Source organism: Erinaceus europaeus, chromosome 15 (assembly GCF_950295315.1).
Source record: "Erinaceus europaeus chromosome 15, mEriEur2.1, whole genome shotgun sequence".
In the NCBI taxonomy this organism is placed as follows: Eukaryota; Metazoa; Chordata; class Mammalia; order Eulipotyphla; family Erinaceidae; genus Erinaceus; species Erinaceus europaeus.
The window spans coordinates 453,060-465,802 of record NC_080176.1 but is presented as its reverse complement, the minus strand read 5'-3'; the positions used below and the strand labels follow the sequence as shown (position 1 = coordinate 465,802).

The following is a 12,743-nucleotide window of genomic DNA, read 5'->3' as shown; positions in this document are numbered from 1 at the left end:
TCCGCCTGCAGCTCGGCACCTGCGGCCGTGCACGCGCGTCGGGGTGGGGGCGCGAAGGGGACCGTGCACACGGGCTGCAGAAGGACCCGGGGCCCAGCCCGGCTCCCCCTCCTGCGCGGGGAGCTCAGGGGTCTCTCTCCCTGTCTCCCCGTCCCTCTCGATTCCCGGTCTCTGTCCAAAATGCATCAGTGAAAATGCTGCGTGTGCTCCCTCTCCAGCCTCAGCCTCAGCCTTCCGAGCTGGCGAGCCACCCCTCCGCCCTGCTTCTTAAAAAATCTCATTCGTGGGAGTCGGGCGGTGGCGCCGCGGGCTAAGCGCAGGCGGTGCAAAAGCACAAGGACCGGCTAAGGACCCCGGTTCGAGCCCCCGGCTCCCCACCTGCAGGGGAGTCGCTTCCCAGGCGGTGAAGCAGGTCTGCAGGTGTCTGTCTTTCTCTCCCCCTCTCTGTCTTCCCCTCCTCTCTCCATTTCTCTCTGTCCTGTCCAACAACAACGACATCAGTAACAACAGAAATAATAACTACAACAATAAAACAACAAAGGGCAACAAAAAGGAATAAATAAATATTTTTAAAAATCTCATTCGTGTGTGGTCCGGGAGGTGGCACAGTGGATAAAGCACTGGATTCTCAACCATGAGGTCCTGAGTTCGATCCCCGGCAGCACATGTACCAGAGTGATGTCTGGTTCTTTCTCTCCTATCTTTCTCATCAATAAATTAAAAAAAAAAACAAACTCATTCGTGGGGGACGGGTGGTAGTGCAGCGGGTTAAGTGCACTGACCAACGGGTGTAATGATCCCGGTTCGAGCCCCTGCTCCCCACCTGCAGGGGGGGGCCTCTTCACAAGTGGTGAAGCAGGTCTGCAGGTGTCCGTCTCCCCACCCCCACCCTCCGCCTCGTCTTCCTGTCCTCTCTAGATCTCTCTCTGTCCTGTCCAACAACAAGGGCAGCAAAATGGGGGAAGTGGCCTCCAGGAGCAGTGGGTTTGTGATGCAGGCACCGAGACCCAGCAGTAACCCTGGAGGCAAAAAAATAATCATTCGCTTATTAGCATGAGAGGAGAGAGAGACGCAGAGTCCCCCTTCCTCTGCACATGCACCCCCCCCCCATTCCTTCCCTCCTGGGCCTAGCCAGGGCTGGGGTTCTTCCCAGCTGGCTCTCCTGGACCACCCTGGGCAGAGGGACGCCAAACAGCTCCTGGCCACAGCCCCACACCCTCGGGCAGCCTCCCCACCCCAGGCCCATTGGACCCTTCCCTTGGGCCCTTGCTGTCACTGAGCCCCGGGGGGGGGGGGGGCTTGAGATGAGTGCTGGCCTCACTGTCCTGGCCACAGCAAGAGAGAGTGAGGCTGGGGTCTCCCGTGTGGGGGCTCACGGCACCCAGGAAGCACAGCCCAGAGCCTCCGCTCCATCCACTGAGCTGAAAGCTGCCCTCACCACACCGTTCAGTCTGCAGTTTGGGGAAAAGGGGCAGATGCCCGAGACGCTTTGTGTCCCGGACCCGCAGACCCGTCTGGAGGCCTGGGCCTGCCCCCTCCCCCACGGCCACGGGTCCAGGCTCTCCGCCACCCCAGCCCATGAGTCAGGACACGTGAGTTGTCACCACGGGCCACCAGGACAGCTTCGGTTTCATTTTCTGACGTCCCGGCTTCAAAATGAAACCAAATCCAAATGCCAAAAGGGAAAAAGAAAGAGCTGGGTGTCGGTGGGGAGGCCGGGGCAGACTCCACAGCACAGTGCCAGACACAGCCGCCTCCCACGCCCGCACCCGCACCCGTCCCAGGGGGCCGCAGAGCCCGTCACTATCTCTTTACAGCTGGCGACTCTGCTGGGGGTGCAGCTCAGGGGCCGGCTGCCTCAGTTTCCCCAGTCACAGCATGGGAGGTGCTGTGTCTGGAACCTTCCGTTTGCATCTGGAAGAAGCTGTGGTGTGGATCCTGCCAGTCCTGAGGGGGAGCGGGGGGGGGGGGCACAAGGAGGTGACCCCACCACAGCTGCCTGTCAAAGCCGGGAGCCAAGAAGTGGGAGAAAGGGTTCAAGGAGTGTGTGGGCTGGGAGGCATGAGAGGACAGTCAGGGAGGCCTCCAGGAGGTGGTGGCCTGGCTTGAGGGCTTTCAAACAGCAGGTGAGGAGGCCACTGAGTCACAGGTCCATGCTCCTGACAGCCGGGGCCACTGGCTCCACTCTCCTGGGGGGCTGGTGAGTTTGGGGGTGTACAGGAGGAAGACTGTGGGCAGTCCCGGGTCTGCAGCATCAGGGGGCCTCCTGGAGGAAGTGACTACGTTCTGCAGAACACGTGGGGGAGACTGAGAGAGGAGCCCCCTGGCCCGGAGGAGAGCCTGCCCACCCACCACAGCCTTGGTGATAGCATGCGCAGCCTTGGTGAGGTTTTTAACTTTTTTTGATGTGACAGGACAAGAGACATTGAGAGAAGTGGGGGAGACAGAGACATCTGCAGACCAGCTTCTGCATTCGTGAGGCTTTCCCCCTGTAGTGGGGCCGGAGGCTCGAACCCAAGTCCTCATGCAGGGTGGCCTGTGCACTCTGCCAGCTGCTCTGTCTCTGGCGGTCCGTGTCCGGCGTCCAGCCTCCTCTCTAGAGTGGGCAGCCCCCTGCCCCTGCCAGACGCCACTCCTGGGGCACCGCCTCCTTTCCCGCCAGGAATCTCTGCTCACTTACCCCTAGAAAGCCTTAGAGCACAATGGGGTCCCGCCCCCCAGGTGCCCTCAGCCTGTGGCCTTCCACAGTGACGCGTCTCCCTGCGAAGCAGTCCCCTTCCCCAAGCTGCTCCTCCCAAAGCCTTGTGGGGCTGGTGGGACGGCTCAGCTCGGCGTTGCACTGCTGTACGTGAGCTGACCAGGGCCGCCTCCACTTCAGGGGGCTTCGGGCCGGGGTCTCTGCCTCCGTCTCTAAGTGCGTGGAGCTCGTGGTGCTCCCACGCATGAGCCGAGTGCTCCCCGACGTCCCTTGCACCGGGAGTGACTGAGGCTGACTGAGGGGCTGACCCCTCCTGTCTGTATCCAGCATGTCTTAGACCCCGCAGAGCTCCCCCTGTACCCTCTGTGGTGCTCCCATGTGGTGCTGGGGCGTGAACACAGAGCTTCACACGCGGCCTGTTTGGGGGAGCCTGGAGCCCGTGGGTGCCCGCCGCGTGCTGCCTTCTGCTGGGCGCTGGCTTGTGTGTCTGTGGTGCACCTGGTGGGGGGACCGGAGTGCAGAGGGGTGGGTGGGGACCTTTGCTTGGGAGCAGGAGGGCTTCTGGGGGGCTCAGCCGAGGGGGTCCTGCAGGCCCAGACACCCTCAACACTGCCCCAGCTGCCCGCAGCTCACACACCCTCATCTGCGGAGGAGACACTGCCTTGCTCACAGAGTTGCCCTTGGTTTCCTGCTTGGGACGCCCCTGTGACGGCCAGGGACTCAAACCCAGGTCCTTGAGTGGTGGAGTGAGAGCCCTCTCCGGCCATGTGGTTCCTGGGCTCCTCTCCTGCCTGCAGATGCCACCCCCCCATGCCTCGCCAATGCTCACTGTGACCCCAAGGCCGCGTGGCGGAGTGTGGGGCCAGAGGGGCCAGAAGGACTGGCCTGCCAGGGCTCCATTCACCCCCCTGCCCCCAGCTACTTCTGCCAGACCGCCGTGCTATCTGGCGGTCTCTGGGGTTCTGTCCTCATGCCGACTCTGGGCGTGTCCTGGCCCCCCTTCCTGGTAGCCTTGGCTGGGCCTTGCCCCTCTTGCCCCTTACCCCTGCCAGCCACACCTAAGGGCCCCTTCCTTCCGAGGCAGCAGGGTGCTGTCCCCGTGACCCTACTTGGCAGAGTGCCGCCCTGCTTTGCCGTGTGTGGCTGAACTGTGGGCAGAGGGACAGAGGAAGCCCTACTGTGTCCACCAGCCTGTCCTTGCACTTGGCCAGTCGCTAACTGAGGCCCGCCATGACCCACCCTGTGCGTCCAGACAGAGCCCCCGCCCCCCCGCCGCAAGAGAGCCCTGAAATGAGGACACAGGCCATAAGCACCGCCTGGGAGCCACAGTGGCCTCGTGTCCATGTGTGACGCCGCCCACATACGTGGTCTCCACAGGAATTTGGGGTGTCCTCTCGGCCAGCTGCTTCCATCCTGCGGCAGGGGGCAGGGAGTGCAGGGGAGGCGGTGAGACCTAGATCCCCTGATGTTACCCCTCCTGCGGTCACACCAGCAGCCAGTGCGGCCATGCTTTGTGCCGAGTCTTCAGTGCGTGTGGGCACCCTCCTCTTCCCAGGCCAAATCTGTTCACCGTCCACTCAGTCACTCCATCTGTCCGTCCATCCTCCCCACTGGCTGGCAGCCACCTCAGCATTCCTGACTAACCCCGGCCCCCCACCCTGCCCTCCCTCACTTCCACCTGGCCCAGCCAGTGTGTGACCCATGAGCCCCGCACAGGCCCCCACCCACCCCGCCAGCGCAGTGGCTTCCAGCTCGCTCCATCCCTCCTCCAACCCTCCCTCCCTCACCCCTCCACCATGCATCAGACACCCACCACCCAGCCACCCTCTGCCCGGCTCCTGTCAGTCCTGCCCCCGCCCCTGGGCCCGCTCACCCTGTCCACGCCTCCTGCCGGCCTTCCTCTTCCGGGCTGTGCCGTGGGGTCTGCTTCTGCGCCACGGACCGCCGGGCCGTGCGGTGTGGTGGTGGGCCCAGGGCCCTGGTGGCCGCAGCATTTCTGGCAGTGGGGGCAGCTGCAGGGGCCATGTAGCTGGGTGCCGGGCAGCATCTGAGTCTTGGTGTCCATGGCAGCCGTGCCGGATGGGCTAAGGCCTCCTGCTCCCTACACACGCCGGCCCCGAGCCCCGACCACTTGTACAGCCCGGCCCATTGTGACACAGGGGAATCTCTGAGGACACAGCCTGTCCCCACCCTGCTGGGGGGCTGCAGGATCACCCAGGGGTTGCCTGGGGTCACTGGAGGGTCACCCTGGGATCACCCAAGACTCCTCCCTCTATGGGCAGCGCGGGGGCCCTCGCCAACTGAGAGCCACACCGCCTGGGGTTGTGGACTGGGACAGTGGGCAGAACCATCTTTTCAGATCTATTTCACAAGAAACAGTGAAGGGCGGGGGGGGGGGGGCTCCGAGTGGCTCTGGCTCAGGCCAGGCCAGGACAAGGACCTCAGGCAGCAAGTCCCCTGCTCTAGCCACTGAGCCACCTCCGGGGCTGCCAGTGGGGCAAGTGAGATGGAGCCTGTGACCAGCAGGAGTGTGAGTGTGAGTGAGTGTGAGTGTGAGTGTACTGTCTGCATGTGGTGACCAGAGCATCCCTGGGCTCCACACCTGCTGGCTGACCGGCATAATTTAAGAAACACAGTGTGACGGAGAGAGGCGACACACCAGTCGGCCACCTGGCAGGTGCTGGAACCAGGGTGTTCACCCTCAGGACGGGGTGTGCTCTCCTGGAGAAACCGCCCCCCAGCCCCTTCACTCAGCAGGAGCCCCGCTCGGCTCTGGCTACTGGCGGTGCTGGCACAGGGGTTGTACCCGGGGCGCCAGTCCGGCCGGCTGTCTGGGCTGTCTGCCGCACTTGGCCTCCCCTCCCCTCTCTGACCCTTGGTTCCCTCTGTGTCCCGCCTCCCCCGGCCCAGTCTGAGTGATGCTACAGTGACAGGGAGCTGAGGGGGACAGTCCTGAGAGAGACTCATGGGGTGGGGGGGATCCCCTGTGCACAGTCCCAAGGCCTTGGCGTGAGTCTCGGGACAGGGGCTCCCTCTGTCCCCCACCCCCAGTGCTCCTCAGGGGAACATCCTGGGAGGCACAGAGCCTTCACTCCAGACTCCCACTTGGGGCTCCCAGGTCCTGGGTCCAGCCCAGCCTGTCAGCCGGAGCTAAGGAAAGAAACAGAAATCAAAATAGAGGAGGCCATGGGGCTCAGCAGAGAGAGCACAGGACTTGCTGCAGACCCGGGCCTGAGGCTCAGTCCCCCCTTCCCTCCCTCTCACCTAGCCCTCTTCCCCTCCCTCCTTAAATAAACCCTGTTGACTGGTTGTCAGGCGGTAGTGCAGCGGGTTAAGCGCACGTGGCTCAAAGCGCAGGGACCGGCGTAAGGATCCTGGTTCGAGCCCCCGGCTCCCCACCTGCAGGGGCGTCTCTTCACAAGCGGTGAAGCAGGTCTGCAGGTGTCTGTCTTTCTCTCCCCCTCTCTGTCTTCCCCTCCTCTCTCCATTTCTTTCTGTCTTATCCAACAGCAGCAGCAGCAATGACAACAACAATAATAAGGGCAAAAAATGGGGAACATGGCCTCCAGGAGAACATGGATTGGTAGTGCAGGCTCCGAGCCCCAGCAAGAATCCTGGAGGTAAAAATAAATAAATCTACTACTCCTACTACTAGAAACAAATCCTGTTGACAGCACAGGAATTCACGCTTAGCTCAGGGGCCCAGGAGGGTCAGTGGCCCCCAGCCATGGTGAGCTGTCTGCTCAGACCCCCCCAATGGGCCCAGGTGCCCCAGGCAGGAGAGTGGGCGAGTCCTCCAGGGGTTTATTGTGTAGTGACAATTGGCAAAGTCCTCCCGGGAACACTCTGGGGCCTCCGCCAGCCTGTGTGGGGGTCAGGGGCTCTACGGGGGCCCGGGCTTGGCTTCTGGGGGCGCCCCCTGCCGCTCCGGCTCCATCAGCAGCAGCTTGCCCTGCAGGGGAAGCTCCTCCTCGTCCTCCTCCTCTTCCTCCTCATCCCCCTCGTCCTCCTCCTCCTCTTCGTCTCCGTCCTCCTGCTCCTCCCCCGCCTCGGGCTCCGCCGCCACCGCTGCCTCCTCCTCTTCCTCCTCCTCCTCCTCCTCCTCCTCCTCCTCCTCGCCGCCCGAGGACAGGGAGAAGTTGTCCTGACTCACGCAGGCCACCAGCTTCTTCATGGAGGACACGTGGCTGCGGCCAGGCCCCGTGCCCAGCTTGGCACAGCGGGAACCCATGACGCTCGCTGCTCTCTGCCGGATGGGGGCTGTGGGGGACTGCAGGGGCAGCGCTGATGTCACAGAGGGCCACCCGCCTCAGCCTGCCGTGGCCAGGGAGCAGTGGAGGAGGCCGTGTGGTGGCCCTCTGGGGTGGGTTACAGAGGTCTTTGGGTGCTGATGCCGGGTGGGGTGCTATGGGCTGTCCCCCGACATGCTTCTTCCTGTCTGAGCCCAAGGGTGGCAGGCCTGGGGCGAGTCCTCCTCACACTGGCCTTGCAGACTCAAGTGCCCGCCTGCCCTCTCTCTAGGTGGCAGGCCTGGGGCGAGGAGTCCTCACACTGGCCTTGCAGACTCAAGTGCCTGCCTGCCCTCTCTCTAGGTGGCAGGCCTGGGGCGAGTCCTCCTCACACTGGCCTTGCAGACTCAAGTGCCTGCCTGCCCTCTCTCTAGGTGACCCTCCTACTGTGCCTGACCACCCCCTGCCCCCATGGGAGGGGACAGCTGGGACTTTGCCTTCAGTGTGGCCTCAGCTCCCTCAGTGATGGTGAAGGGGGTGAGCTAGGGGTCTGGCGGCCTTCACGAGGGACCACCCACAGCAGGCCTGGACACGGGAGCAGGGGACAGCCCTGCCCTCCGGGTCCTGACACTGGCTGGGTGGCTCTATGTGGCCTGCTCTCAGCACAGTGTCTCCACTGTGACCCAGCCACAGCACCCATACAGAGACAGGGAGAGACGCCACGGGAGAGACAGGGAGACAGAGCACCTCTCCCCTCTCTCAGTGCTGGGATGTCTCTTCTGTGGACTCTTCTGTTCAGGTGTCCAGCATCCTGAAGGCCCACAGGCTGGGGCTGGCTGGCTCCCCAGTGACTCAGGGGCTGACTTGGGGGAGGCTCGGCCTGAACTCTTGCCAGACATCACCTAGGGACCAGACTCACAATAGAACCCTGGATATGCTCACATGGTCTGTCCCTCTCCTCACAGCCTGGTCTCCCCTCCCTCCCTCCACCCCCACAGCACCCTGAGGTGACCTGGAGTTGCCTCCCGCCTCCTAGCCCCCCACAGCGTCCTGGGTGACCTGGGTCCCCTTACTGCCCCCACAGCGTCCTACATCATCCTGGGCGACCTGGGGCCCTGCCTCCCACATGTGCTGACAGACACGGCTATGCTGTGATGTTTCTGATCGAGCTTTTATTTTCATGACTTTTGCCCATTTTATTTCATGACTTTTGATGGGGGTGGCCGTGCACTGGAGGGGGTGCAGGGCCTGCGGCTTCAGCGGTGACGTCTGCTCCGGACACGGCTTCAGGACACCCTGGCCGCCCTCCTCTGCAGCCGCCGGAGTGGCCCCCCGGCCCTGCGTAGCCTCCTGCGTCTGCCTGGGCGGCCACGGCGCCGGGCCCCAGAGTAGCTGCGATAGGGCCTCCTGCGGGGTCGGGGGCGGGGACGGCGGGCCCTGCGGTCACCCCGCGGCTCCTCCTGAGCCTGGCCCTGCTGCCCCGTCGTCTGCTGGGGACTCTGCCGGGCCCGCACGTGCTGGGCCACCATGTTGCTGTCTGGGCCGTGGGTGCTCAGGCCCGCTGCTCTCCCGGTGACGTGGGGCCGTCTGCAGGGGGGCCCTGGGCACCCGCTTTTAAAGGGGGGCCCACTGTGACCCGGCGGCCGCACCCCCCCATTGTCCCCACCCTGCGCCCCCGGCCCTCTGCCTCATGGACCAAGCTCTGGGTTGCCGGCTGAGGTCCCGGGATTGGTCCCCACCACCGTGCGTGCCAGAGCTGGGCAGGCTGGGGAAATACATGAATAAAAAGTCGAATCGTCTTAAATTCATTTAAAGGCCAGGCAGGCAGCACAGGGTCCTGCTAAAGACTCTCCTGCCTGGAGCTCCAAAGCCCCAGGTTCAGTCCCCGGCTCTGGTTCAAGCAGAACTCAAACCTTGGCAGTAGCAGAGGGCAGGCCTTGCCTCGAGGTCCCGGCTCCATCGCATGCCCTGGCTTGTGGGGAGCGAGTCTCGGGGGACAAGGGGGATTTGAGCAGACCCCCGGCCGCCCTCATGCGTCTGCCCTGTATTTTTATTTCTCCAGCTGTGGGGCTCTGCTGCGGCCTGGGCTTCAGCCTCCTGTGTGGGGGGGGATGGGGGGGGGATAGGCACTGCTCACCTGTCCACAGATTTGACTGGCCTTGAGGGTTTCTTCTGTCATCACCAGGGCTTCAGATAGAGAACTGCAGAGCATGGGACACAGCACTGGGACTCCCCTGCCTGAGGCTCCCAGGCCCCAAGGTTCAGTCCCTGGCACAACCATCAATTAGAGCTCAGCTGGGCTCTGGGGAAAAAGTTGGGAGAGGGAGGGCACCCATAGACAGTCCCCATCCCCGAAGCTTGTCCCTGTGCGGCAGGGGCTGGGCTCGAACCTGGGTTTCACTCACTGTCCAGCTGAGCCGTCTCACCGACCTGTGTAGCTCTGCTGGACTGGGCGCCTGGGTGTCACACCGTCTCTGTGGGGACACAGGCTCAGGTGTTGGCTTGCTCACGGCCACCCTGGGAGAGAGACTCAGGCCTTCCCCAGACCTGCCTCTGGAGCCTGTGCAATGGGACACCGGCCCGGGGAGGTGGTCGGTCCAGTAGCCAGGGCACCAGGGCTGTGGGTCTGAGGGCACAGTCAGCCCCTGGTCATCTGGGCTGGGGGACCTGCTTCTCTAGTGGGAGGGTCCCGGGTGTGGTCTTGAGTGCCCTAGAGGGTCACTGGGTGTAGAAGGCCAGCCTGGGGAGCTCAGCAGGGACAGCCCTGAGGGGCAGCATGGGGCCAGCAAGAGTACTGACCCAGTGGTCAGACTGACCCTGCCTCCTGCCCGGTCTCCCTCCCCACACCTGTCAGCACCTGTGGAGCCCGAGTGGAGGGGTCAGCAGGGCAGGCCCAGCCTGACTGTCCTGGGCAGGGGTGCTGTGACTGGCTCCGGGGGTTCTGCTGTAGGGGGGAGCTCCTGTCCCCCCACCAAGTCCCCCAGGACAGCGGGCAACAGGCTCTAGTCCTGTGTCCCCCTACCCTGTCCGCAGAGCCCACTGTCCCCTGTGCCCTCTGTCCCTCCCGCCCCATCCCCTGTGCCCACCCAGTGCACTGTCCCTTGTCCTGTCCCCACTGTCCCCTTCCCACTGCCCTGTCCCATCCTATCCCCTGTGCCCGTTGACCCCTGTCCCTTCCTGTCCCCTGTGCCCACTGTCCCCTGTCCTGTCCTCTGCCCACTGTCCCCTGTCCCATCCTGTCCCCTGTGCCCACTGTCCCCTGTCCCATCCTGCCCCCTGTGCCCACTGTCCCCTGTCCCATCCTGCCCCCTGTGCCCACTGTCCCCTACCCTGTCCTCTGCCCACTGCCCCCTGCCCCATCCTGTCCCCTGTGCCCACTTTCCCGTCCCATCCTGTCGTGCCCGCCCCGTCCCTGCCCCGTCCCTGCCCCGTCCGCAAGCACAGGCGAGAGAGGGTGTTTTTTCAACATTTATTGTGACAGGCGGCATTGTTGGCTAGCAGGCTCCTGTTGGCTGCACGGTGGGGGGCGGGGTGGTGGCATGCTCATGCTGACTGAGGGTCTTCGGGGAGGCGGCCGGTGGGCAGCATCCGGTCAGTACCGGCGGTACCTGTAGCGGCAGCACGCTGCGGGGGAGGGATGGAGAGTGAGAGGCAGGCCGGGCGAGGGCTGACGGGCAGCAGGTGGCGGGCGGCGGGCAGCGGGCGGCGGGCACTGGGCAGGGCCTGGGTGACTCACCTCTCCTCCTGCGCCTCCTGCAGCTCCTCCTCCTCCTCCTGCGGCAGCGCCGGCGGCGGTAGCGGCGCCGGGAGCAGCGGCTGCGGCTCTGGCTGCGACAGCAGCGGTACCTGGCCATGCTGGGAGCCGCTGGCAGGGGTCCGGGGAGTCGGCCGGCCTGTGAGCAGGTGGAACTTGGTGGTGGCTGGGGCCCGGCCGCCCGCCGCTCTTATAGACGGGGGCCCCGCCCGGGCACTGTGAGGGTCTCCCGCCTCACAGAGAGGGCGGCGGCCGGGCGGGGCCGGGAGGGCCGGGCGGGGCAGAGGCAGCGGCCGCCCCACCTCGAGTGGCCTTTCATTCAGCAGAGTGACCCGCGGAGGCAATGTCATCCTCAGGGCCGCCAAGTGAATTCTTGGGGATGGGGTGGTGGCACCCCTGCAAGGACCCGGGTTCGAGTCCCCCTCTCCACCTGCTTGCTTCATGAACGGTGGAGCAGGTCAGCAGGTCTCTCTTTCTCCCCATCTCCTCTCAAATTCTCGTCATAAGTTTTTAAAAAGAAAATAAGGGAGTCGGGTGGTAGCACAGCGGGTTAAGCGCAGGTGGCGCTAAGCACAAGGACCAGTGTAAGGATCCCGGTTCGAGCCCCCGGCTCCCCACCTGCAGGGGAGTCGCTTCACGGGCGGTGAAACTGGACTGCAGGTGTCTGTCTTTCTCTCCCCTTCTTTGTCTTCCTCTCCTCTCTCCATTTCTCTCTGTCCTATCCAACAACGACATCAACAACTACAACAATAAAACAACGGCAACAAAAGGGAATAAATAAATAAATATTAAAATTAATTAATTAATTAAATAAATGACCACTGGGCATAGTAGGTTCATTGTGAAGGCACCAAGATCCAGTGATAACCTTGGTGGCAGTTAACATGTATATATATATATATATATATATATATATAAAATATTCTTTTAAAAAGTAGCTGGAGGGAGTCGGGCGGTAGCACAGCGGTTTAAGCGCAGGTGGCACAAAGCGCAAGGACCGGCGTAAGGATCCCAGTTCAAGCCCCCGGCTCCCCACCTGCAGGGGAGTCGCTTCCCAGGCGGTGAAGCAGGTCTGCAGGTGTCTTTTTCTCTCCCCCTCTGTCTTCCCCTCCTCTCTCCATTTCTCTCTGTCCTATCCAACAACGACAACATCAATAACAATAACTACAATAAAACAAGGGCAACAAAAGGGGATAAAATATATTTTTTAAAAAAGTTGGCGTATCGCACCAAAGTTAAAGACTCTGGGTGGGTGGTGGGTGGGGAGAATACAGAAGAAGGATGACAGAGGACCTAGTGGGGGTTGTATTGTTATATGGAAAACTGGGGAATGTTATGTATGTACAAACTACTATATTTACTGTGGAATGTAAAACATTAATCTCTCAATAAATTTTTTAAAAAGTTGTTGGGAGGTGACCAGTGGATAGAGCCTGAGGGCCCGAGTTCAGTCCCTGGCAGCACATGGACCATTTTGTCTCATCAGCAAAATCCTCATACATATGGTGGGTGGTGCAGTGAGTAGGGCACTGGGCTGGGGAGCAAGAGGAGCCTGGCATCCCAGGTGCCAGGGGGGACTCCGGCTCTCCTGGTGTGTTAATAAAATGTGTGTTTCTCCCCTGCTGTTGATACAGTCTCACATCAGTGTGTGGTTGTCCTCTCTCTAAAGAGTCAGGAGTGACCAGCCACACGGGAGCAGTGTGACTGGGAGAAGGCTGAGAAGGGGGCAGACATGGGGCCCGGTGACCTGACACCAGATGTCGGGGCCCGGCTAGACCACACATTCATTTGGGTTCTAGTATTAATTTTCCCCAGAGCCGTGCTCAGCTTTGGCTGATGATGGTGCTGGGGATTGAACCTGGGGCCTTAGAGCCTCAGGCAGGAGAGTCTTTGGCAGAACCCCTGTGCCATCTTCCCTGCCTTCATTTGGGTTTTAAATGAGCATGTTATGTACCAGACACCATTCTGGGCACTGAGACTGCTATATGACCAAGAGAGAGATGCATTCTTTGTATATATTTTTTAAATTATATTTTTTTAGTTTATTCCCTTTTGTTGCCCT

At 62.2% G+C, this 12,743-nt stretch overlaps 2 protein-coding genes and 1 long non-coding RNA gene across 5 annotated transcripts; all 3 read right to left on the bottom strand.

Annotated features, from left to right (window-relative positions):
- Positions 1-6,482: 6,482 nt before the first annotated feature.
- On the bottom strand, positions 6,483-7,212 carry PRM3 (protamine 3). Its single transcript, XM_060172270.1, has one exon. The coding sequence runs from the start codon at positions 6,927-6,929 to the stop codon at positions 6,582-6,584; it is 348 nt and encodes a 115-aa protein (XP_060028253.1). The 5' UTR covers positions 6,930-7,212; the 3' UTR covers positions 6,483-6,581.
- Positions 7,213-8,079: 867 nt separating this feature from the next.
- LOC132532957 (uncharacterized) lies at positions 8,080-9,869 on the bottom strand. Of its 3 annotated transcripts, XR_009544862.1 has the most exons (3): positions 9,785-9,869; positions 9,065-9,401; positions 8,080-8,527 (listed from the first exon to the last, which is right to left on the bottom strand). It is a non-coding gene; the product is annotated as an uncharacterized LOC132532957 (long non-coding RNA). The 3 variants fall into 3 exon arrangements; XR_009544861.1 differs by lacking the exon at positions 9,785-9,869 and having other exon boundaries at positions 8,080-8,538; positions 9,065-9,515; XR_009544860.1 differs by lacking the exon at positions 9,785-9,869 and having other exon boundaries at positions 9,065-9,515.
- A 513-nt stretch (positions 9,870-10,382) lies between these two features.
- LOC132533192 (transcription factor Maf-like) lies at positions 10,383-11,031 on the bottom strand. Its single transcript, XM_060174085.1, has 3 exons — positions 10,984-11,031; positions 10,664-10,897; positions 10,383-10,551 (listed from the first exon to the last, which is right to left on the bottom strand). The coding sequence occupies exons 1-3, from the start codon at positions 11,029-11,031 to the stop codon at positions 10,471-10,473; spliced, it is 363 nt and encodes a 120-aa protein (XP_060030068.1). The 3' UTR covers positions 10,383-10,470.
- Between the last annotated feature and the right edge of the window lie 1,712 nt (positions 11,032-12,743).

Excerpts from the sequence above, each read along its gene's own strand:
- LOC132533192 (XM_060174085.1), bottom strand. The coding sequence starts at position 11,031 with ATGACATTGCCTCCGCGGGTCACTCTGCTGAATGAAAGGCCACTCGAG. Across the intron at positions 10,898-10,983 it reads TGAATGAAAGGCCACTCGAG|TGCCCGGGCGGGGCCCCCGT; the intron begins GTGGGGCGGCCG and ends AGACCCTCACAG. Across the intron at positions 10,552-10,663 it reads CAGGAGGCGCAGGAGGAGAG|CGTGCTGCCGCTACAGGTAC; the intron begins GTGAGTCACCCA and ends CCTCCCCCGCAG.
- PRM3 (XM_060172270.1), bottom strand. The coding sequence starts at position 6,929 with ATGGGTTCCCGCTGTGCCAAGCTGGGCACGGGGCCTGGCCGCAGCCAC.